This window comes from Glycine max, chromosome 13 (genome assembly GCF_000004515.6).
Source record: "Glycine max cultivar Williams 82 chromosome 13, Glycine_max_v4.0, whole genome shotgun sequence".
NCBI lineage: Eukaryota > Viridiplantae > Streptophyta > Magnoliopsida > Fabales > Fabaceae > Glycine > Glycine max.
The window spans coordinates 42,367,448-42,391,996 of record NC_038249.2 but is presented as its reverse complement, the minus strand read 5'-3'; the positions used below and the strand labels follow the sequence as shown (position 1 = coordinate 42,391,996).

The 24,549-nt window shown below is 33.1% G+C and overlaps 4 protein-coding genes and 1 non-coding gene across 11 annotated transcripts; 1 reads left to right on the top strand and 4 right to left on the bottom strand.

Moving 5' to 3' along the window:
• Positions 1 to 370: 370 nt before the first annotated feature.
• Positions 371 to 7,337, bottom strand: LOC100792533 (telomere repeat-binding protein 1). 5 transcript variants are annotated; one of them, XM_041008533.1, is made up of 12 exons: positions 7,012 to 7,337; positions 5,853 to 6,049; positions 4,837 to 5,752; positions 4,517 to 4,732; positions 2,943 to 2,996; positions 2,766 to 2,845; positions 2,361 to 2,605; positions 1,914 to 1,996; positions 1,670 to 1,841; positions 1,385 to 1,448; positions 769 to 941; positions 371 to 656 (listed from the first exon to the last, which is right to left on the bottom strand). In XM_041008533.1, the coding sequence occupies exons 2-12, from the start codon at positions 5,931 to 5,933 to the stop codon at positions 611 to 613; spliced, it is 2,130 nt and encodes a 709-aa protein (XP_040864467.1). In that variant the 5' UTR covers positions 5,934 to 6,049; positions 7,012 to 7,337; the 3' UTR covers positions 371 to 610. The 5 variants fall into 5 exon arrangements, 4 of the variants coding, with proteins under 4 accessions (XP_040864467.1, XP_040864466.1, XP_006595030.1 ...); XR_005888030.1 differs by having other exon boundaries at positions 769 to 946; positions 1,670 to 1,996; XM_041008532.1 differs by having other exon boundaries at positions 1,670 to 1,996; positions 7,012 to 7,336.
• Positions 7,338 to 9,567: 2,230 nt separating this feature from the next.
• On the bottom strand, positions 9,568 to 12,442 carry LOC100792007 (oxysterol-binding protein-related protein 3C). 2 transcript variants are annotated; one of them, XM_014766083.3, is made up of 3 exons: positions 11,952 to 12,442; positions 11,013 to 11,106; positions 9,568 to 10,664 (listed from the first exon to the last, which is right to left on the bottom strand). In XM_014766083.3, the coding sequence occupies exons 1-3, from the start codon at positions 12,047 to 12,049 to the stop codon at positions 10,524 to 10,526; spliced, it is 333 nt and encodes a 110-aa protein (XP_014621569.1). In that variant the 5' UTR covers positions 12,050 to 12,442; the 3' UTR covers positions 9,568 to 10,523. The 2 variants fall into 2 exon arrangements, with proteins under 2 accessions (XP_014621569.1, XP_006595028.1); XM_006594965.4 differs by having other exon boundaries at positions 9,582 to 10,655; positions 11,952 to 12,427.
• Positions 12,443 to 13,547: 1,105 nt separating this feature from the next.
• LOC100791480 (PGR5-like protein 1B, chloroplastic) lies at positions 13,548 to 16,630 on the bottom strand. Of its 2 annotated transcripts, XM_003541984.5 has the most exons (7): positions 16,399 to 16,630; positions 16,253 to 16,315; positions 16,089 to 16,175; positions 15,631 to 15,871; positions 14,224 to 14,297; positions 13,958 to 14,056; positions 13,548 to 13,789 (listed from the first exon to the last, which is right to left on the bottom strand). In XM_003541984.5, the coding sequence occupies exons 1-7, from the start codon at positions 16,594 to 16,596 to the stop codon at positions 13,706 to 13,708; spliced, it is 846 nt and encodes a 281-aa protein (XP_003542032.1). In that variant the 5' UTR covers positions 16,597 to 16,630; the 3' UTR covers positions 13,548 to 13,705. The 2 variants fall into 2 exon arrangements, with proteins under 2 accessions (XP_003542032.1, XP_014621568.1); XM_014766082.3 differs by lacking the exon at positions 16,089 to 16,175.
• Positions 16,631 to 16,740: 110 nt separating this feature from the next.
• On the bottom strand, positions 16,741 to 16,812 carry TRNAG-UCC (transfer RNA glycine (anticodon UCC)). The gene has a single exon. It is a non-coding gene; the product is annotated as a tRNA-Gly (tRNA).
• Positions 16,813 to 19,952: 3,140 nt separating this feature from the next.
• LOC100790951 (RHOMBOID-like protein 1) lies at positions 19,953 to 23,922 on the top strand. Its single transcript, XM_003541983.5, has 6 exons — positions 19,953 to 20,512; positions 20,636 to 20,799; positions 20,976 to 21,139; positions 21,260 to 21,525; positions 23,137 to 23,263; positions 23,429 to 23,922. The coding sequence occupies exons 1-6, from the start codon at positions 20,181 to 20,183 to the stop codon at positions 23,552 to 23,554; spliced, it is 1,179 nt and encodes a 392-aa protein (XP_003542031.1). The 5' UTR covers positions 19,953 to 20,180; the 3' UTR covers positions 23,555 to 23,922.
• Positions 23,923 to 24,549: the final 627 nt, after the last annotated feature.

Sequence of the window (24,549 nt, the reverse complement as noted above, 5' to 3'; positions counted from 1 at the left end):
GTGACCACGCTACCCTCTTTGCTCGACTTATTTAAATTAAAATTAATTTGGTCTGTGTGAATTTTTCTTTTCTAAACCCCTCATTTTTATTTTATAATCAAAATCTTTACGGTTTGAAATGTTTTAAACCTCTTACTCAAAATTCACTAACTCAAACATCAAATTCACCGGAAAAAAAAAGAAGAAATTCAAACATTTTTATGTAAAATCAGAATTTGAAGATTTTAGATAGAAAAACTAATAGAAGGACCAAATTCACTTGATTTTAAAATAAAGAGCTTAATTGGTTAAAAAAATTTGAGACATGACTAAATTAAGAGAATGAAAAATGCAACTGTTAAAAGAAAGTAAAATTTCTTATCTCAACTACTTTAAGTATGCCAATATGTGTATTACTATTATTCATTTAATATTATCATTTAGACTTATACAGCGATTAGCTCATGGATAAGCTCTAGCTACACTCATTAACATTATTAGCTCCTGTGGGTCCATAATTGAATTTGCAGATAAACTTCTATCATCAACACGTGCCCCTCCTCTCCAGTTACACACCGAACCTTGACTTTAGAGTTAACAACCAACTTGTGACGCAAATTCTCTATAGGCATCACCTTGTTCTAATTTTAACATGATAGATAAAGTGTGACATAGTACTGAAAATCAAAGTGATAAACACACTTTGTCATAAATACAGGAAGAAAAAAATGATAAATGACACTTTTAACAAGCCATCTATGAAGGCACGTGGTGGTGTCAAGTCCTTACTAAAGGAGAAGGCAAGGTTTTGTTGAGTGGTGCTTAAGCTGTTGCTTAGTCTGTTGCTGGGACCAATATGCGTGAGCAGTTAGGACCCTGTCCAAAAGTTCTTGGGGAACAGGCTCTCCCCTCCTTTGCTGAGCTGATATTCTTGCTGTGTGCACCAGTGTTTTCCATTTATCCTGCACTATTCCATACCCAAATCATATATGCTCATGCCTTTTTTCTATACTAATGAAAGTGACCTTGTTCTTTTCTTTAGGATCCAATCACTATCTTTCTTTACAACAACAAAAAAGGATATATAAAGTATGATAATTAAATTTTCATAGATCAAATTCTGTATCAAGTAGATATATCCTCTTGGATGTCGTGTATGGCCGGTTAATATTGGAACCAAAGCAAGAGATCATTAGATCATTAATGAAGCAATAAATAGTTTACCTAATATGCAAGCAATTACTTGCCTTGAAACAACTACTAATTGGTTTTAAATTAAAGTTAATGGACGATGAATTGAAGAAGCAAGCGTGCCACCCAACAACCTGAGGTGTGACAGCCACGTTCTTTTGCAAGAATAATATCCAATACTATGCTTATGCATATGGGTCACAAAAGGTTTTACCTTCAAATCCACGTATGTCCGATGCTTTGCATTGTCAAATGCACGAAGTTTAACATCGCGCCACCTGATTTCCACACCCAAAAGGAAACTATATAAAGGGATTGTCAAAAAGGAAATGCAAAATAAATAAATCTCCCAATACTCAAGTAAGGCAAAAACACGATCGAAAGCCAAAAGCTAAAGACAAGGTCATACACGTACTTTTTGAGCCATGCACGAAACTGACCCAATACTATGACTTTCAGTCATTAAGTTGGGTCAAACAAAGGCCAAAGTAAATCTTACCTTCCAGTTCCAAGTTTCTCAACTGCTTGAACCAGTGCTTCCACTTCAGTAACAGAAAAAGGCCTACGAATTCGGCGCTGTGCGATCTCAGTTCGTTTTGACTTCTGATGCACAGGTAGCACAGCTAGTGCCTCCATACCCATTTCAGGAACAGTAATTAGTTCTTTTGAATCTGACAAATATTTTTCACCGGATGTGTTGATAGGAGAAGGTGCTGAATCATGATCACTTTCAACAAGGTTACCTGAACTGGTTGCTTGATGCTTGGCTAACATGTTAGAAAAGCCCTGAATCCTCTGATGAATTACAGCAGGACTTGAAGGGTACCTGAATATTAATGATCCTTTTTAGATAAAAACTGGAATGCCAATTATAGAAAAAAGACATTTAATGCAGTATATGAAAATGACCAAATGAGTTATGTTAGATACATATTCTGCAACTCACTCACATAATTCATATAAAGTGAAGTGGGCCATCAATTTTGATAAAGAAACAAGGAGAGAGAAAGGAAAGTTGTTAATTGACGGATGGAGTTATGTGAGGAAATTCTTATTTGCAAGTAACATTTCCATAAAAACAAAACATCTCCAAGGAAAAGAGAAATGTCAACAAAAATGCAGAGGCAGTGAAACCCAAAGCATTAATCCAAGTAACGCGTTAATGCACTCAATTGAAAGTTGAACATTACCCTATTAAAGGCTGAGGCATATCTGCACTAGGAATGTGGAGAGAATCTGTTGTAGCACATGCAGATGGTCGGTTTCGTGAACAATTAGGCTCCAAGGCGAAGCCCAAAGCATCCAGGTGGTTATCATGAGAAATTCCAGTCTGAAGTAGAGTTTTACTGTCATCTCTAACCTTCTTTCCATGGAGAATCACACCCACACGCAATCCGCCTCCAAGTACAGCAGTCACTGCCTCCATCACTGTCCTCTGCAGAGCAAACGACTTATGTGAAATATGCAATAATGATCACACCACATGATGCAGCATGCCACGAACTCACAGATACAGAAACAGACGCCACCCATCATTAACATCTGAATATGGGAGAGGATGCTTGTGTGTATGGCAGAATAGAATTTTATCATACCTTCAAGGACCCAACGGTTGCAGTTTCTGGAATCTCGATAAAAAGCTCGGGCACTCTAAATGATTTGATCCTAAGCTTCACTGGATAAAAGAAAGACATCTCCATGTAAGAACCCCTTTGAAGACATCAGTCAAATCAAAGAGTACATAAAGAATCATTCCCTCAATCTTCCCATACCGTAAGAATCTCTAGATCGTAATGCAGAGTGTCCCAAGGATGATGTTCCATGATCTGCATTGATAACTGCTAAATAAATGTGCTTTTGATAATGAAAAATAAAGTGAAATTGTTTTAAAAATAATTATTTAACAGTTATTTGTGCTTAATTGTTAGGAATTGATGTTTTTCCAAATTATGGCTTGTAGATATAAAAACTAGAGGGATTAAAAGCAAAAAGCTACAAAAATTATGAAGAGAAAAATTGAGGATTTAGCCTCAGGCTCAGCCCAAGGCGCGCTCAGCGCGCTGCCCGCGCTAAGTGCGCAAGCAAGCACTTGCGCTAAGCACACAGCACTCGCTAAGCGCGAAAACATGCACCTGCGCTGAGCGAGCAGAGCGTGCTAAGCGCGAGTACGAAGGTCCAAATCCACTTCAGCAACTATAAAAAAAGAGTCGAGCCAAGGAGAAAGGACAGACTGAGTCTCAGAACACTCTCATACCTACCTAAAGCTGAGAACTCTCCCCTAGGGAATCCTCTCTTCTTTCTCATCATTTTCTCTATTCCTTTTTCCATCCCTTCTCCTTTACCAATTCTTGTACCCCTATTTCAGTGTAAGGTCCTCATGGCCATGAGAGCCTAAACCCCTAGTTAGGGTTTGACAGACCTAAAAAGTCAAAGAGATGTATGATGTACTCCATATTTATCAATGCACAGGTGTTTTATATCCTATTGTTTTTTCTTATTTATATTTTCATGCATTAGAGGGCGAGCCCTGGTGCAGCGGTAAAGTTGTGCCTTGGTGACTTGTTGGTCATGGGTTCGAATCCGGAAACAGCCTCTTTGCATATGCAAGGGTAAGGCTGCGTACAACATCCCTCCCCCATACCTTCGCATAGCGAAGAGCCTCCGGGCAATGGGGTACAAAGTAAAGTAAAAGTAAATATTTTCATGCATTACTCATCTTTACATTATATTAGGGGTTAGATGCTCGACAGAGGGTAACTCTTATAAAAATATAAAGAAAATATGCATGCATCAGTTTTAGGGGTTAGGCGCTCGACAGAGGATAACTTTTAATAGAACTAAAAAGAAAAGATATCATAATGAAATCATTGCTAGATATAGGATGATAACTTTATGCCTATGCATTAAAGCACACATCTAAAACCAAAGCTTCATGGGTTTTATCTATTCAATCTTTGCAAAGGCATTTGGGAGATAAGTAGGTATAATAGGCTTGTCATCGTAAGGCATCAGAGGCAAGTAATCGAATAGATGTGAGTAGGATAAATTCACCTAATTGATAAAGAAAAATTCAAAAATAATACATCCTAGGCAAACAAGGCATGCTAGGTCCTAACATTCTCATTTTATTGAATTCTCTAATTAATTCTCTTGCTCTCTATTATTTATAATTATGGAAATCGACACTCGGACTTCTGAGTTTTACTACTTGGATATTTGGTGCACTTGCCAAACTGATAACATGCATCAAAGATTTGAAATTTATTTAGCAACTGGTTCCAGAAACAATTGAATCAGGTGGTCCATAAAATCAATTTTAATGGAAGGAAGTCATTTAGAGTAAAACCTTGGCTCATTCCAGAAGATGAACAAGAAACACTTTGGTTCGTGTCATTCTTGGGTGAATAACAAGTGTCATCACTTCTGATATATCCGTTAGAATTTGTATCAGAGCTGCAGTTAAAAAGCTTCCTCTTTTTGAAAGGAATATTCATTTGAGATCTTTGGCTTTTATAATAGTTCTTCCTACTGCTGTAAACTGACTTCAAATTTCCATCCAAAACTAACATGTTTTCAATTGACAAACAGATTAGTGAACAAGCAAAGAAGCATAATGAGTGAAGAAACAAGAAAGCCGGAAATTTCATATGATAAGCATGAACTCACCACTGTTAGATAGTATATCATGCTTGGATTCTTGAGAAACTTTATGATGTTTAGAAGCCAATCTTTTCTTTGTTTTTCTATCATCTATACAAGTAATTGGCCTAAAGGACTTTATTTTGGTACTGGGGTGAGCACACCCAGAAAAGTTTTCGTCATCATCTCTACTATCTACCAGTACATTGTCACAACCTTTGGACCATGAGCTCTGAGGCATGCTGTCATCATACCCGGACATCTTGGCATTGCCACATGAACTGATCAGTGCTAGAGGTTTTTCATCCAAGGTATCCTCAAAACAGCACAACCCAGTCCCAGTATCAATGGGAACCTTCCCAAACTTATCGTCTTTTACTTTACTAACATCACCATCTAACTTGCAACCCCTACTCTCTAGATATCCACAGGAACCTAATTCAACTTTGCTAGCTAATTTTTCCATCCCATTGTGGCCTTTTCCATCCACCAGTGTCTCAGCAACAATCTTCTCTGAGCAACTAGAACTTGTTACTATAGAAGCAATGCATAAATGGCCATCAATTTCATGTTCGGGGAGTTCCTTCGAACAACAATTTTGATTGTAGACTTGTGAAGAAATATTAGAGAAACATTTTCTGTCACTACTTCCTTCATCCGAAAGCTCAACTTTGAAACTATTTGCATTTGAGCTTCCTTCTTTAACAAATTCAAGCTGACATTTTCTGTCACAACTTGCTTCATCAGAAAGCTCAGTTTTGAATGGTTTATTTGCATCCTGGCGTTCCTCTTTAGGAAATCCATCCCCATCCTTTTCCGATGATCTATCACTGGATGTGGTTGGATTCTGTTTCTCTTGCAATAAATTGTCAGCTACAGTGGCCAATAAGTCAAATGCACACATCTGATTGTCTTCCAACCTTCTTTGAAATGTAACCCTCCTCTAGGAAATATTTAAAAAATAATACAAGGATTGGTTTCAACCCAGTAACTAAATAGATAATTCTATTAATTAGCCCCAAATGAGAAGTAAACTTATTTACCTTAGCTAATCGGGTAGCTCGGCGCTTGGTTGGCACCTGATAGCCATAAAAGCTATAGTCTAACCTCTTCTGCAACACCATATCTCAGGAACCATGCCAATATAAGGATTGATTGAACATGGAACATCAGTAATCCAATACTCATAAATAAACTTGAATTCTGGATGGTTTGACCCCACCGGTTTCGATTGGAAAGCCTGACAGTAAAGTATATCACATAATTACTAGTATAAAAGACTCACATACATCTTTCCATCCCAAAGTTTTTAATAATTACTAGTATATCAAACCAATGGAAGCCAGGAACATATCAATATTTCAGAAGAAAACAAGTGTATTTTTCAACTTACAAATTCAATCTTTCACGGTTAAAAAATTGTCATGCAACAAACTCCAACTAGTATGTATCAAATATTTTGACGATAAAGGCCGTTGATTAGATATGTACATATATGTATACATGGATATTAATATTACCAAATGGGAAAATAGGTGCCTAAAACTAAAAAAACAAAAACCTTTGCACAGAGAAGTAAACAGTGAAAATAGATTCAGATGAAGATACAATAAGTAAGCTGGGAGTAAGATACAATTTGCAAAATAAATCCCACGAAGCATCATTTTTGAAAAGTTCAAACGTGAAATGAAAAAACAGAGGATGGAAGAAAAAAATTGAGACATAAAAGTTAAACGAGAGCACACACCAAGAAAGGGATTTCAAAATGAGGCTATACTCCAGACACGTTCGCAAGAAGAGAACTAAACTAAATTCAGACCAAAAGAGATCTAAAATCACGGAAGAAGATCGACGTCAGAAAACAACCAATTTAACAACCAAAAGCCATCACGTGCATCCCAAAAAGGAGATCAAATCATCACAAGCTCGAACTAATGAAAGGGAAACACGACATAAAAACAACTCATGAATAATGAAAATATCAGAGGAAACTCTGGTCGTTAGGAACTGAAAATTCATGTCTCAGAACCACAACACAGTCCCCACATAAAATCATACGTCAAACTTCCAACTTTATCTTCCAGAACCACCAAAATCATACATCAAACCCAGGGATAAACTCGATATAGTTCAGAAGGGAAAAAAAAACACGGCATATTTTCGAGACAGAAACTTTTACTCCCAAAGCTCAACAATGATCACCTCTTAGCACAGATTGTCGTTCAAAGACGAAACTTTTACTCCCAAAGAATGGAAATTTCGGCAAATTTTCGGAATTTCGAGATGAGGAATTGTGAGATAGAATTCAGAGTAAAAATGATTCCACCCCAGAAAAGGAAAAAAGAATCTCAGTTATGCAGGAAATGATGGTTTGAGAGGGTGGCCATTTTGGAAATTGTATTGTTCTCTCATTCTAAATCTGAAATCTGAATTGTGAATCTCAAACGGATTATGATAATGTGTCGTTGTGAATCGCTAAAAGTAAAACCCTGTGAAAACCAAAACCACCAAAGCTATGGCTTAAACCCCAAGAGTTTATAACATTGACCGTGTGTCAGTGTCACCGGAGCTATCGGTGATTGCAGGGAAGGGCACCGGATATAATAGGTGGATCATAAGGCACCTAAAGACCGGTTCCACGCAATTGGATGGGTTTATGGGTCACCAGATTCCGACACGTGGCACACGTTTGGATCCTGTGGTTGCTTCTGGTCCGCACGATCGTGAAAGACGCTCGCTCCTCACATTTTCTTCTTTTACTTTGCTCCCTCGCGCTATAATTAATTAGAGTTTGAAACAGTATTCATTTCATTTGTGTTATTTGTTGTCACTCGTTATTTCTTGATTAGACATGTGAACAAAACCTGTATTCTTGGATATATCTGTTTAAATCGTTTTGATTTTGATAGATAATATCTGAGTTGATTGCGTATAAGTTTGGATTTGAATTTAAATTTTCTTTGATAACTAAAAATCGAGTATGGATATGAGATTATTACATCCGTCCGACCCCAACCCTAGACTCATCCCGTCACTTAAAATTTTTAGAATTTTTGTATAATTTAATCAAAAACTTAGAATTTTTATTACTAGTTAATTTTATTTTAAAATTTTTATATAATTTAATATTTTTTTCTTAATAATTTTTGTAAATATATACATTATAATAAATTTATTGATATATAAGTAGTTAAAAATAAATGTTTAACGATTGTTAAAATCTTTCATATTATTTGTGTATGTATTATTTATTTATTGTAATTCTTTTTTATTTTATTAATTTAATTTAGGTTTGTGTTTGAAATTTTAGATTTTTATTTGATTAATTTTTCTAAATTTGATTTATGTTTTATTTAACTCTCTATTTTTATTTAATTTTTTTATTGATTTTTAGTCAAAATTCTCCCTAATTTAATTCCAATGAAAATTATTATCGGTAGCAGAGACAATGGTATGGCATTTGATGATAGTTTTACGGTGATTATTAGATGCTTAAAATGGAGAATAAAGTAAGGATACGTGGCTAAACAGAAACATTTAAGTAACCATGGAAGCTTTTATATTATCTATTTGAAAGTTTTAGGTGATAGTTTGATACTGAGATATAAAGAATCAGAAAAAAGAACTTCCAAAATGATGTTATTTAAGGAACTTTTGTTAAATTAGGAGACAAAATAACGTAAAGAAAAAATATTAGTAACATAAAAAAACTTAAAACAACTAGTGTGAATTGATAAAAAGTTGGCATAAAAAATACTTGAACTTTTAAATAAAAAGGTAACTAAATAGAACTGAAAGTTAAATTAAATTATGTATCAAAGAAGAAAGTTAAATTAAATTGAGAAGGAGAAAATTATAATTTTATCCGTATTATAATTAGTGAATAGCACATGTCATCTAATCACGAATTTGTATATAAAATAAATTAGATGATTTTAACCATAATCATTTTAAAAGTTATCTCTAACACAGTTTGTGTTGATTAATAGAGTAAAATTAGAATATTTTTAGACGCGGGTGATCACTTTTTTGGAGAAATGAAGGAAGGGGACGAATAGAAGTAAAAACCACGAGAGAAAGAGATTACAGAAGCATCATCGCAGACCCTCAACGAAGCAAAAGAGGAGAGGCAGAGTAAAAAATAACTAAACTAAAAACTCCAAGACTAGCTTTGTGAAGAATATATAAATTGAACAATAGAATTAATAGAAGCGCACTCATGAGTTGGGGTGCACCCTTTAAGGATATATAAGGTTAATGGCCTCCAACTAGTCAGATTCACCAGAGGAATTCAGAGCCTCACTGCTCCCATGCACACAACCCTTATTTATACTTACTTTTTATACCTATGTGTTTAATTTGACTCATTTTTTTACTTAAAAAAGTATATTGAAACTAAAATTTAGGGTTTTAAAAATAAAGTAAAATTATTTAGAAATTTTGTTTAAAAGAATGGAAAATGCTGAAAGTTGAAAAATTGTTTTCGTCAAAAGCACACAAACGTGTATTTTCTTAAATTCCTTTAAATAAGAAAATTCAAGCTTCATATTTTAAATAAGTAGAGATGAAGCTTTTAATTTAGCAATTGGCCCCTTTAATTATCTTGTTTAAACAAATAAATCAAACCTGAACATTTTTTTTAAAAATAAAACTTAACTTCAAACATTCAACTCATTTAGACATCTAAATACTTGCATTCCATTTTAAGTGCACGTAATTGTAATTAACAAGGAATTGAATCTTAATCAGTATTTTTTTTTACCGAATGAGTATTGTTAACAGAGTGAATCTCCGTCGTGCTATTTTGGATTAACTTTAAAACACTATACCAGAAAATGAAAAAATGTTAACTGAATCTAATCATCGGAAAACTTCAGCCATATAGACTGAATCTTTGTATGGTTTTACAAAACAATCTTTTTAGCAACAGACTAGTCTTTGACTTACATCACTTCTTCAATTTTTAAAATTCACTTCTTGAAAATAGTAGAAAAAAAGATACCTATCTTACACGCACACTGCTAAGTATGTAGAAGCATAGTTGATGACTGCCCTTGCATTAAAATGAGCAGTTATATTAGATTGTCTCCGCACAAACTTCACAGAAAAGTTCGGAAAAGAAGAAAGAAGAGCCTTACATTCAATCACCAAGGCTCCGATTTCAGAAAAATCAATCCTATGACCCTGAATTCTATCTACAACTCCTTTATAACCAATCTTAAAAATGACATGTGACATGTCCATAGCTGCTACCAACTGGGGTGTGCAGCTGATCATCACGAGTAACTGGGGTTTGGATGCCTATTACTTTCGTGATTCTTTGCATGCATACTTTAGTAGAAAAAATGTCGATGTAATAGTAAGAATGTAGGATATAAATGTCCTTACCTTCATAAATTAAAAAAAACAAGACCATTGTGGGGACATAGACCAAACCCAAGGCAAAGAACCCACTGTAGAATCTCACAAAAAAAAACCTTAAGTAGAATTACCATGAGAAGTTAATTTTATCTGCACATATATTCTCCTCAGGAAAAATGTGATTAATAAGTTGATTTTTGTTTTCCTCCTCTCATTAAAAAATCTCCTAAACAAAAATATAAAAAATATACTTATAACATCTCCCCGATCATATGGGTATCACTCATTACATTCCATACTTTTCTCTCTATCTTTCATTATGTGTCGAATTTATTATACAAATAACAAATATCTCAAGAAATGTACCTGTTCTGCAAGAAATGTAATTCCACCATGGTTAGCCATCTCATAAGTCTCTCCAAGGATAGGGTTAAAAGGCTTCCTGGTTCGTTGATATGCAAAGTACACAGATATAGCCCATGGCGCTGCAATAACTAAATAAGTTATAATAGTATGAATTATGAAATAATCAGAAAGTACATGCACAAAGCTAACAAATACTTCAATGTAATTAGAAGAACAAAAACTAACACATGCATCAAGTATGTGCTGAAGAAGAGAAGTAGAAAATAAAGTAAAACCAAAAAAAAAATGGGTGGCAACCTTATGATCAACAATAAATAAAACTAAAAAGCAACACAAATAGATAACTTAAGGGAGACAGAGGAATGACAACCATGAGCATTTTCAATGTCTAAACAGGAAGTAAGAAAATAAGATAATACTGAAAAAGTTGGAATTACAAAAATAACATTAACAAAATAAACAAGCAAAATAAACACCTCTGGTTTCCATCTTCCTCTTTGAGTTTCCTCCTCTGCATCCTCTTTACTACCCTCCGGATTTATGACTTCTACCCCTTCATGTCCCAGCATCCTGGAATCAAAGGAGAACATGTGTAACCTTGCATTCCCCAGAATCACTACGTTTCTTAGTGATGAAACTAAAATGGATAGGGGTGTAATAAAATGATGTCCAAGGACCAAAAAGCTTGGAATAAAATTGCCATAAGCTTTCTACATTTCTTGAGAATATCAGTGATTAAAGATATTCCACTTCCATAAACAGATATTTATCTTTAATAATTACTTGTAGCTCACATCCTTGATGTATAAAACTGTTGAACATTACCCTGGAAAGCAAATCCTTGATGGAACCCTTTCCAATAAGTCTTGCCAGTATGGTGTTGAGAGCTCAGAACTAAGAACAAGTACATGGAGAAAAAATTCTCTTTTCCAGCCATTTTAGTATTTTGAAAAGACAATAACACTATAATAGCAACATGCCTTTGCCGTACCCAATACTTTGTAATAATTAAAATCTTATGTCTTCCTCAAAAGATATGATCATCTGTGCGCTTGAGATGAATACAATCTCAGGTTAAGCATACCATACAGACAAATAATTGCAGTTATAAAAGTAACTGGGAAATACAAGTTGCTTGCTTGTTACACAAGTCGAAGCACACAGGTAAACCTAGGTTGTAAAATTCAAGTACTAAAACTATAAAATCCAACAAATATTACATAATCATGTGATGTTGTCAATGACACTTTAAATTATAAGTTAAGAATTAAACAACAAGCGCACACGCACACGCACGCACACATAGTTATACACATGAGTGTAGATACAATGTATGATGACACAACGCAGATGAATTATGATAATATAGACATGAATTAGAATAGGAATAGAAGAAACTTTGTTGGTAAAAATACCCGTTGACAGATCGGTGCATGGCGCTGCTGAACATGGAGAAGCCGGAAGTCATGGTGGCGAAAAAGCCCTTATTTTCATTCTTCTCGGGGCTACCCATCTCTCTGTAAAACACTGATTCAGAAGATCAGACAGAAGGGAAACAAATCGACGATGGCTCCTCGACGCTGAAGCAAATCGAATTGGCAAAAAAAGTGTTTGTTTGAAAAGAAAATTAAAATAATAATAATTAGGAGAGAAAGGAGTGGATGTTAGAAAGAGAAAAAAAGGAAGAGTGATTTGAGGGATGGAATTGAGTATTGAAATGTTGAGAAAGAAGAGAACAGAGAATTTGGTTTGGATTGCGTAGGTGGAGGTTCTGTTTGGTGTGTTGGAATCCGAAGGAAGTGTGGATGAAGACAACATTCAAGTTAAGCAGTGACTGTCGCGTATTATTTTTCATTCTCATGGTTAATCTTCTTAATATCTAATGATTTATGTGAGAATTCTAAAGTGGATCATCTCCCTTCCTCTGAATATTAATGTTATCATCACAAGTTACACTCTAATTTATTGCTATTACTGATTACTAATAACTCCCTATTTATATATTTTTTAATTTAAAAGCCTCATTAACATATCTAGGAACCAGTAATGTACAAGTCTATGAGAAATTAAATTTCATCTTTATTATCGTTATTTACACCAAAAATACATAGTAATATTAAATTTGAAAATAAATTTATACTTATTTTTTAATATTATTCATCATTTTACTCTTTTTATCTAATTTAATTAATTAATATGTTGTTAGTCATCTTTCTTAATCTTCGTAAAAGACATAGAGTTTATCTTATTAAATTAGTACCATTTATTGTTTATACACTTAAAATTTGTAAAATAATTAAGAATATTTTAATAAAAAAAATAATTTGAAAATGATCTTATAAAAAAAAGAAAAGTAAAATCTTCAAAAGGATATTATATATATGAACAATTATTATCATTATTATAGGTAGAGCTTGGTATAAAAGTTGTGTTACAGAGATAGTCCACGCTTTAGGGTTTTTTTTTTTTTGTTTTGTTTTCACTGAAACGTATAGGTTGTGAGTCTTATAAAGTGAGGCTCATTTAGAATATGAGTTCGGTTTAATTTGCGTAACCTGCGAGTTTAATGAGTTCAATTTGCATAATTAGTTTTCTCTCGATGTAGTTTGATTTGAAAATAATAAGAAAGATGAATTCTCTTTCTCAAATAGCAGCATTATCTTTCTTAGTTGTTTTTTTCACTCCCTTGATGTGTTATTTTTTAAATAAAAGCATACAAAAAAGAAGCATATAAAGGAGACAAATCCAGTGATGCTAAACTTCCAAACGTAATTGACATTTTAATGATTTTTGTGATTTGATATTGGACCATAGTTGTCTGAAGTCGAGGAAAAAAAATAGCAGCGGTACTGTACTTGTAGTCTTCTATTGAAGACGTTCTGATGTTGCATATTGGTTTACACTTAAGTATTTAACCATTCATAACTAAAACTAAAATTACATTTAACATCTATAGCAGCTTCAAAAAATAAAATCGTTAACTCTAACTCTCCATCAAATCAAAGAAACCATTGACACGTCAATTATTTCCTTTATGAAAGTGTTACAAGATGGCTTCTTAGTTCTACCAAAACTGTTTTGTACTAAGAAGATCTGAACAGAATTTGGTTTTATCCATTCCTTACTAGCTACTATTCACAATCATATAAGCCCCAGATGCGATGAAAATTTACGGTTCTCTTTGGCGTCTGGATCTGCGAACAAGGTAAATACGCCCATAAACCCATTGTCTCCCTAATCTTAAAGCCGATTGCTGCAAAATAATAACATCATCTGTCATGCAAACAGCAAAATAGCTGCAACTCTTGCTTTACATTGTTATGTTTTTATTCTCTACTCATAAAATGAGAATAAAATAGATGTCTAATCTTATGACCTGCATTAGCCCTTATGCAGTAGCAAAAAAATATTATATTATTACCTCAACTTCGGTGCGAAATTCCAATAAGCATTCACACACATGACAATCTGCTCTATGGGGAGAGTTGTTAGCCTTGTCCGTTCTCACAAATGCAAATACCTGAAAGAAAAGGAATTAAATTCCGTGAGGTCGATTTAAGAGAAGTTTAACATTAAATGTGTGCTTCTCTATCTGAACAAATAGGAAGGACCAGTCACTGGAGCAACAAGTTGGAAAAGAAACCAGAGGCCTATATGACAGTTTGTGTATATAACTTAATGACTGACCTCTTCTCCACAATTTGGACAAGAACCCTTTAGTGCCGCTAAATCATTCCTCCACAAACCTTGAAGTACCTTAACTGTGAAAATGTGCAGTTAATATAATATAAATAAGAGTAAATTACACGCGTTCCTCCTGAAGTTAGTGTTTATTACACTTACACCTCCTCTCTAAAATCACATTTCTTTTGTTTCCCATGAACATTCATTGTTACTAACGATGTTAATTTCTTTGAAATGTGTAAAAATTTTCTATTACTCTCATGCAAGTCTGCTTTCAACTCAAGTTCCCCTACAAAATTAAACACCGTCAACTGGCTCCTCACCTCCCTCGCAACTTCGTTGCCTTCACCAACCACAACAACTTCACTGTTCCTGCTTTCTCTGACGCCATCTATGGACTCTTCCAATGTTGCAACAACTTTACCAACGATTAGTGCTCTTGCTGCGTGTCGCATGCGGTCACCAAACTCAGCAACCTCTGCTTCACCTCCTGTGATAGTGCGTTGCAGCTCAACAGTTTTTTCGTCAAGTACAACAATGTCACCTTCATCAGGGTCGAAGACGTGACGACAACGCCACTAGATCCTCACTTCTTTTTTCTTTTTCTCATTATCTTTGACAGCATTAGTGGATTAGGGGTCACAGTGTAATAGATGATAAAAATAACAAAAGAGTCTTGTGTATGATAAAAAAAAAGAGGAGTGGGCTTGAATATAATAAGTGTTAACCTCATAAGGTGCAAGTGTAATTTGCTCTATAAATAAATGTAATAGTAATAGTAGACATGTTGAAATGAATGATTCGATATTTTTTTGGAGTTACCAAAAGGACAAAATTTATATGTAGTTTCTAATTTATTTTAAAAGTTTATTTGATTGTTTGGTAAGCAAATATTTTTTTAAATAGTTTTTGATGTTTTTTAAAACATTAGTTTTAGCTTCTAGATTTTTATATTTTCTTTCATTTTTATTTTCGATATATTTATTCATTTTTCTTGTTACCTTTTTTAAATAAATCATGATTTTATTAATTTTTTGTTATTTTATACTTTTAAGCTACTATAACAGATAATTTTACTCAACACTTCTAATTTTATAAGCTAGTTTCCAGTTACATACTTTCAACTACTAGCTTTCAATTTTTAACTTCCAATTAACTTTTTTAACTAATGTTGTCAAACATAACTTAAGTATTTTTCATGTTATTCTCTAAATAGAATTGGAGTTTCACCTCAATAATCCCCAAAATAAATGTTTACATTAAATATTAACATAAGTTTTCGAGGGCGAGACACTAAATCTGACCGGAGAACAACACTAAAAATACACAAGGAATCATTTCTAAGTTTTGTCCTTATCAAAATTGAACTAAATAAAAGGGCTTATCATTAAATTTGAAAATAATTTTTACCTGAAGCTGAAGCAACTGGGTAGCCAATGACGAAACCCAGTGCCATGAAGATAATGCTATTGACGACAAAAAGAAGCCCTAGTCCCGATGAAGATGGGCTACCGTATGATAATCCTGAGTCGAATGCTCTGTGATAAGCCGTGCTAACAGTGTAGAATATGGGCGAAACACACGCTGAACAGCCAAGTGCGAGAAATAGGGACCATAAGCTTGCTAATGCAATAGCCATTGACAGATCTTCCTGCCCTACATCCACACCACTCAATATTCAAGTGAAGAAACCAAGAGAACAGAAAAAGGAGGCAGAGGAACCTGGATATTTTAACTGCATAAACTAAGGACATTCAATAGACTTACATCACCCGACACATAAAATGTAACTTTGGGATGCATTCTTAACAATACTGTATTGTTTAATATTTGAAAGCAAAAATTGATAATTGACGAAGAAAAATTACGTCAGCATCAGCATATGTTGAATGCCTTCTGATACTGCATCTGGGATACTTGACAACTGACTTAGAACCATACCACTTAAGCTTCAACTGTTTTTCCATAAGATGAGTGAATAGATGAGTGGTGAAATGAAGAAAGATATGGATAGATAGACATAGATAGATACCTCTAGTCTATCAAACATGTCATCAAGAATCAAAGGCTCTCCGCTGTAATATGCATCCCGTGCCTGCTTAATTAAGAAAAATTAAGAGCAGCTAGGGAAACAAATGTATCGTAGAAGGGTAATTAAGTTAAATTGATTGAGCTGACCTGAGAGTAAAGAGCTTCGAGGGTCTCTTGGGTTGCGGTGTGGAGGGGGCCAACGTAGATGCAGGAAGGTCCATGAGGGAGATCATGGCAGGCTCGAACGGAGAACAAAGAAACGCTGCTGCTTCTTCTCATTTTGGCTACCACGCTCAACCCGTTGCTGCTGCTGCTGCTCGCGACTCTCATCACCTTCACTTTCATTCTTTAGAAAATAGAAATTACAATACAAAGAACCCGACCACGTAGATAAATAGAGACCACAATTGATTGGATTGGTTTCGCCGTTTGGCTCCTTGTCTTTTCTGTGTAGCCAAAAAAACTAAAATAATATCATAAAAGAGGAATTGCGTTTGCCGGGAGTCGAACCCGGGTCTATTGCTTGGAAGGCAATTATCCTAACCGTTGGACTACAAACGCCTTGTTGATCATTTTATCAACATTATATTTAAAATCAAATTTATAATAACAACATTTATTTGTCGTCGCCCATCAAAAGCAATTAGGGATGATTGATTTTTTTTACTCGAGTTTGATTTTTTGTTTTTTTTACATATACATACGGGATAAAAGACAACAAAGAACAAAAAAAAAAAAATCAGGCTTTAAAATCTTTAGCATTAAAAACATATTTATACGAATGATAATGACAATAAAATTTTTATATAAATATTATCGAGAAATACTTAATACTCATACTTAATGCCAGAATCTTATTATTTTAATATATATATTTCTTCTACTTAATAATTTATAATTTTATGTAGAGAATAATACCTAGTTTTCATACTTTACTGTATTTATCTTCCTAATTCTGTTTGATTTTTTTAATGTAAAATGCCCATTAATATATAAACTTAATAATTTTTAAAACCAAAACAACGGAAGGAAAAATAATGAAAATAAGTCGAGTTTAAATTTGATGTTGGTAAACAAGTTAAAATGTGAAATTTTAAACTCAACATGGGGTATTGCTTGGAAGACAATTCAGGAATTGCTTTATAAATTAGAATAGTGGAGACTGGGCATTGTAATCCCTGGAGAGGATGCCTATATGGAACATCGTAATCCCTTTTCCGTAACGTAACTATAAACATGTATGTAAGCATTTTAAGCAAAAGTATCCGTGTTCTATCATCTATGCATCATAAAAACTTGATAGTTGGATTTCATTCAATCAAACACAACAATTTTTTTTTGGTTAAAGTCCGTTCCGGATCAGCCGTTTCAGAGATACACTTGGGAACGTAACAACAAACTTTAAAACAGAAATACAAAAATATAAATAATATGCGTGATAAAAATATAGGACTTTATCTAATTATGATATTGAAATGTTAACGTATAATCTCATCCAAACATGTTTGCAAACACAATTTCCTTTTTATTGAAAAAATCGTGTATGTAAGGACGAATTCAGTTTTTTTAATTTTTTTTATGTGATTTAAATAAAATCGTACATTCATTCACGATTTTAACTTAATTTTTTAATAGTAAACTAAAATCATCTTAGCAGGACCGATTTTTTTTTCATGAATTTATAATATTTTTTAAAAAAAAATGCATAAAATTAGGGTATTTAAATTAAAATATGAAAATTATTTTAAATTATGATCATAAAAAAAATTTGGATAATTCAAAAGCACTTAAAATTGGCCATAATTTTATAATAAAAATATAATTAATATCTTACATATATGGAAGAAAAAAAATTATTTGTGGGAGAATATTTTACATGTAGGTCTTATGGTGTGTTGTCGTGATCTTTCTTCCGTTTGTTGTTAAATAGGTTCTGGTTGTTTCCCCCTTTATCTACAACCACATTAAATTGGTTATATTCCCCTTCTTCTATCACCACATCTACCAATCTATTGTTTTTCTCATATTTTTTTAATTTAGAAATTCCTTAATCATTTATATTTTAAGCTAACATAAAACCCACTATAAATTCATGATTTAAAAAAAAAAAACAAAAGTCACTGCTAAGACGACTTTAGTTTAATATTAAAAATTAAGTTGAAATCATCAATGGACGTACGATTTCACTTAAATCACATAATTTAAAACAAAAACAGAAATGATCAATGTATTTGAAAAGGAAAGTTCTGTTTGCAAGCACCATTTCTTTGTATTTGAAATCGTGTTTCTAATGACAATTTATTCCTTTCATAAATAATTCAAAAGGTATTAATTTTGGTAATTTTTGAAAAAAATTACACCATTAACGTAAAAAAAAGCCTAAATTTAGTGTCTTATTAATGAGTGTTATTAGGTTATGTTTAATAAAACATTTTAATTAATTTTTAGTTTTTTAATTATTTGAAAAATTTGTTTAACAGTTCGGTAAACATATGTTTTTTTAAGTAACTTCTATTGTTTTTTAAAACATTAAATAACAGTTTTTTTAAATAATAATTTTTAATTTTTTATATTTTCTTTCACTTTTATTCTTAATATATTTATTCATTTTTCTTGTTATTTTTCTTAACTAGATGATAATTTTATTATTTTTTATGTCATTTTAAATAAATCATGATTTTTAATAAGGTAATTGTTAAGCTTTCAATCATCAAGTACTTCTTAGCTTTCAATTAGCTTATTATATCACAAGTGTTCGGTAAAATAGTTATTGAAGTAACTAAAAAATATAAAATGATAAATTTAAAAAAGATAATAAGAAAATTGAATAAATATTTTAAGGATAAAAATTGAATAAAATATGATAATCTAGAAGCTAAAAATTAGCATTTTTAAAAATGTTATAAGTTATGTTGGACAAAATTATCTAAAAAATTAACTCAAAGCTAAAAAGTTAGCTAAAAGTGAGAAAAGCTAGATAGTTGACGAAACTGGAAAATAAGCTAAAAGTTGAAAAGTTAATTGATAGCTAAAAGCTGCAAGCTTAGAATTGAAAAATTAATTTATTAAATTACACGTGTTTAGTAAAATTAGTTATTGAAGTAATTGAAAAATATAAAATGATAAAAAAATAATAAAATTATGATTTATTTTAAAAAAAATAATAAAAAAATAAAAAATATATTGACAATAAAAATAAAATAAAATATAAAAAATTAAAAATTAACGTTTTAAAACATATTACTCCAAGTAATATTTAAAAAATCGCTAGAAGCTAATAAAGTTTTTTTTATCAAAACAATTAAACAAACTTTTAACTAGAAAAAAAATTAAAAATTGACTTCAATGTTTTATTGTAAAAAAACGTAGAAATTATTTTAAAAAATTATTTATTAAACAATTAAATAAAATTTTAGTCAATCAAAAAATTAAAAATTAATTAAAATAACTTGTCAAGACATAACCTTAAAGTATTAACTAACAAATCGAAAAAAAAATATTTAGCTTAAGAATGATAGAAGAATAAAAAAAGATTATCTACCACACAATTTTCCGTCATAAATAAAACATTTTTATTTTAAATTTCTTCACCGTCACTCAAAACATTTCCCATAAATTTATATTATACTCTAGGCAAAAATTAATAATTAATAATAATAATTGAAAAAAAGAAGAAGTAAAAGAAGAAGAATTTGAGAAGAAATAAGTAAGTGAGAGCTAATGGTAGGTGCCATTGGTTAGAAGATTAGTCTGTAAGGAAGGCAAAGAAACAAAGAAGCGAGACATGCCAAACAAGATCAACCAACCATTTCCTAACTTTGCTCCCTCGTCTTTGTTGGATTCCGTTTTCCAACTCTCAATTCCCCAAATCTTAATTGCTGCAATGCGTTAGCAAAGTTTCAATCTTTGCCAAAGGGACGAGAAGAATCATGGGGAGGGACCCATCTTCTGCCACCGTCGAGGTGCAGATTCATCCGCGCTGCGACACCACCACCGTCCACCCCGGACGGGGGCGGAGGCACTCTCCGTCGCCGCCGAGTCCCCCTGCCGTGCACGATCGCGACTTCAGCCTCTTCAAGCGCTGGTTCCCATGGCTGGTCCCCACCTTCGTGGTGGCCAACATTGTCGTCTTCATCGTCACAATGTATATAAATGATTGTCCTAACCATTCCTTTTACGGTTCCTGCGTCGCCTCTTTTCTCGGAAGATTCTCGTTTCAACCTCTCAAAGAGAACCCTCTCTTAGGTCCTTCTTCCTCCACGTGAGTTCTTCGTCTCTCATCGCCCAAAAACACAACTTTATTTCATTCATGTGTCATACATTGTTGCAATGAATAATGGATTGTACCAATACTGAAATTTTTTTTATTTTTATATTTATTTAGATTAGAGAAGATGGGTGCTCTTGAAGTTGGTAAAGTGATTCATGGACACCAGGTTTGGCGGCTCTTCTCTTGTATATGGTTGCACGGTGGGGTTGTTCACGTGCTTGCCAACATGTTGAGTCTCGTTTTTATTGGAATTCGCCTTGAGCAAGAATTTGGATTTGGTATGGTGCTGGTAATTATCCTTGCATTGTCAAGTATACGTATATCATTCATTCATTTCCCTTTTCACATTATTAAGGGTTTACTGCATAAATATTCTGGAAGAAACTGAGCAGACTTTAGCTGCAACTATCTCAGTTTCTGATTGTAATTTCTACGTTGGCTTGCCCTTTGGCAGTTCGAATTGGATTCCTGTATGTGATATCCGGTTTTGGAGGGAGTTTGCTGTCTGCTCTATTCATACAAGAAGGAATCTCCGTGGGTGCTTCTGGTGCATTATTTGGCTTACTAGGAGGCATGCTATCGGAGCTCTTGATAAATTGGACAATATATGCCAATAAGGTAAGTGAATCAACAAATCTGTTCCATGCAATGGTGCCTGCTTCCTAATAAATGATCCGCTCTGCCTTTGTGCAACAGACATTTATTTTTTTTCCATTCTATGTTTGTATTGTTTTGCAGTTTGCAGCGTTATTGACTCTTATAGTCATCGTTGTAATCAATTTAGCCATTGGAGTTCTTCCACATGTGGACAATTTTGCTCATATTGGAGGATTTGTCTCTGGCTTTTTTCTTGGGTTTATCTTTCTGATTCGCCCCCAGTTCAAATGGGTTAGTAGTAGACACAGGAATTCTCACTCTACAGCTGCTGCACCTTCGGTGAAATATAAACACAAACCTTATCAGTATGCTCTGTGGGTCATATCCTTCATACTACTCATTGCCGGGTAAGTTCTCTTTTTGTTTATTTTCTTCCTTTCTGTTTTGAACATTACCTTGTATTTTATTGGGGATCCAATTGCATTGTTTTCTACAATAGGGTATTTACACAAGATTAGGACTTTGATGCTTGTTTCCTAAATACACTGATTTAATACTAAAGAACAAGGTTATCAAATTGGGATTCAAATTGTGAATTGCCAAGCTAATTTTAGAATTGTTAATCATAAAGTGTATCAAATCATAAGATTCAAAAGCACAATGTAAAAAAATTGACATATACTACTTAAGCAATATTATATAAGTGATGTGTAATGTTTGATGTAATAATTTTAAACTATAACAGATAAAATCATAAAACCACTTACGCATGAATCTACCAAAACAAATCATAATTATGTGTGAAACCTATGTTTCAAGTGATTAAAAGTTGAGAATGGAACAACCAAATGGAATGCATAGGATGAGATAGTGGTGGTATTAGAACATTAGAATAATCAAATAGAATGCATGCAACAGTGCTCCTTCAATTCCTTTCAATTTAACAATTTAAGCTTATCATACTTTTCAAATTCTTTTATGAGACTTGGTGAAAGAATAGTATAAAATAACAAATTGATAAATCAAGTGATTTGTGTTGGTGATACAGAATTGTACCGCCTTATCCATGTATCACAAGATTCAAAGTCATCTACAATTCATCACATGATACAAGTTGTATCAAATTGTGCTATTTGAATCACAATTCTTAAGATTCTAACAACTATGTTAAAGAAATTTGTTGGCATGGTATTTAAGCTGCTGAGTGTCTGTTTATGGGCTTCACAAAGTCATCTAAAACATAGGACACGGGACACCACATACACACATACACACACACATATACAATCAGCATGACAAAAATGTAAATTGATAATTAAGATTTATATCAAGAAAAACAAAGGGTGTTCCAGAAACACATGAAATGAGAGGAAAATTAGTGAAAAGAAAAACAAGACGAAGTGACAAACAAAGGGACCACAAATGTGAAATCAGCCAAGCATGACAACCAGACACAATGACAAATGAAAAATAACCAGTGGCACCAGCATACTCGAGAATGTGAGTGGATGTTGTCATGCAAAAGGGGCAAACCACAAATGTGTTTGATGTGTCCATATAAGTGTCCATTGTGTGTTCAGAGAGGTGTCCGTTGCGCGTCCAGTTGTTTGAAGAAGTGTCTGCAGTGTGTTCAAGCCCAAAAATAAAAAAATTGGACACTGCCAAAATGTTTCTGACATGGTGTCCGAGGAGTGTCGGTGTCAGACACGTGTCCGACAAGTGGACACGGCACTCTTCAGAAGTGTCTGTGCTTCTAAGAGTCTTGGGTTTTGTTTTTCCTGTTTTTTCTGTTTCAGGATGGTTCCTGATCCTCCTTGCTCTGAGTTCTTTGAATATTATTGCCTATGTTTTTCTTCCACAGCAAGATTTATAAAGTCATGCTACAATAATATATTTATTGAATCTTATGGCCTGTGAAGTACTATTTTTCTTATTATTACCTTTGTGATTTTATCTCTATTGGGTGCTTTGCTTTATCACACTAGGCCCCCAAATCTGAAAGTTGTATATTTTGACAGGTTGGTTACTGGGCTGGTTTTGCTCCTTCGAGGTGTTAACTTGAATGATCGTTGCTCATGGTGTCATTACTTAAGTTGCGTTCCTACCTCAAAATGGAGCTGCAAATCACAACAACTTTATTGTGAGGTGAGTGGTCTTTCATTTCATCGTGTACTTTCCATCCTTGCAGGCTGTGATGAAAAGAATTGTATGATTTTGTTGCCAAATCTGTAGATGATTTAAGGAGATTGTTACACAATGTTTTTTCTATATCATCTAAGTTGGTTTTAATATTGATATTTTCTGGTGCAGTCAACCCAAATACGAAACCAACTTAACATAACATGCTTGAGCAATGGGAGAAGTCACATGTTTCCTCTTTCAGATATTAGCTCATTGGAGGCTCAACAACAGCTATGCTCTCAACTTTGCAGTTGATAGATACAGATGCAGCATTCCTTAATGCAAATATTATTCAACTACCTGTGCATATGATCATACTTGATACTACAGAGAAATTATTTCTTCTATTGTTGTCACTGCTTTTCCTTTCTTAGTTGTGTATTACAATGTGCTATTATTCTTTTGTAACTGGAGCAGAGAGCAAAGAGGAAGTTGTAATTGATTAAAGAAGCAAAATACTTCTCAAATATAGTAAATGTTGTCAAATGATTGATTGTAGGAAAATATCACGCTTTGGATTTTTTAGCTTTGGATCGATCTTGTTTCGGGTCAATTCTTTTTGCTAAACAATGTATGTTTTGGTAAAAGAGAAAATGAAATATATATATTCTTCTTTCTTCTTATTTGGTAGTGTAATAAGTGAAAGGAAAAAAAAATGTATATAAAAATATAATTGGTCAGATAAAATCGATGTGATATAAATAAGGTATTTTTTTTTAAACCCACATAAAACTTCACTCCCTCCCCTTTCCTTTCAAAATTGGACATAACATTTTTAGGTGAGATCCATACAAATACATTCTCTCCTTTGTGCCTTGTACCATTCTAAACAAGAGAAGGATTGTCATATACCATATTTCCCTTCGATCCCAATCATTTTGTAGCTTTTCTACAAAAGTAAACAAAACGTTAGGCCTTGTTTTGCAGAGAAGAGAGAAATAGAGTAAATGTAAATAAAAAATGAGAGAAAATATATGGGAAATAAAATAAAAATTAAAGGTGTTTGATTAAAGAAAAATAAAAAATAAATGAGTAGAGAGATGAGAGAAAATACGTGAGAAATAATATAAAAGTTATATTATTATAGAATAGATCATAAATATTTTCTATCCAAGGTAAATCAAAGTCTCTTAAGCCCCGACTGATTTTATCATAGAGACCAACCATAAACAATAATTCTCCTTGAACACAACTCACAACTTTCATTATAATGTATTCTCTAAAAAACAACTCTTCTCAAAATCTCAAAA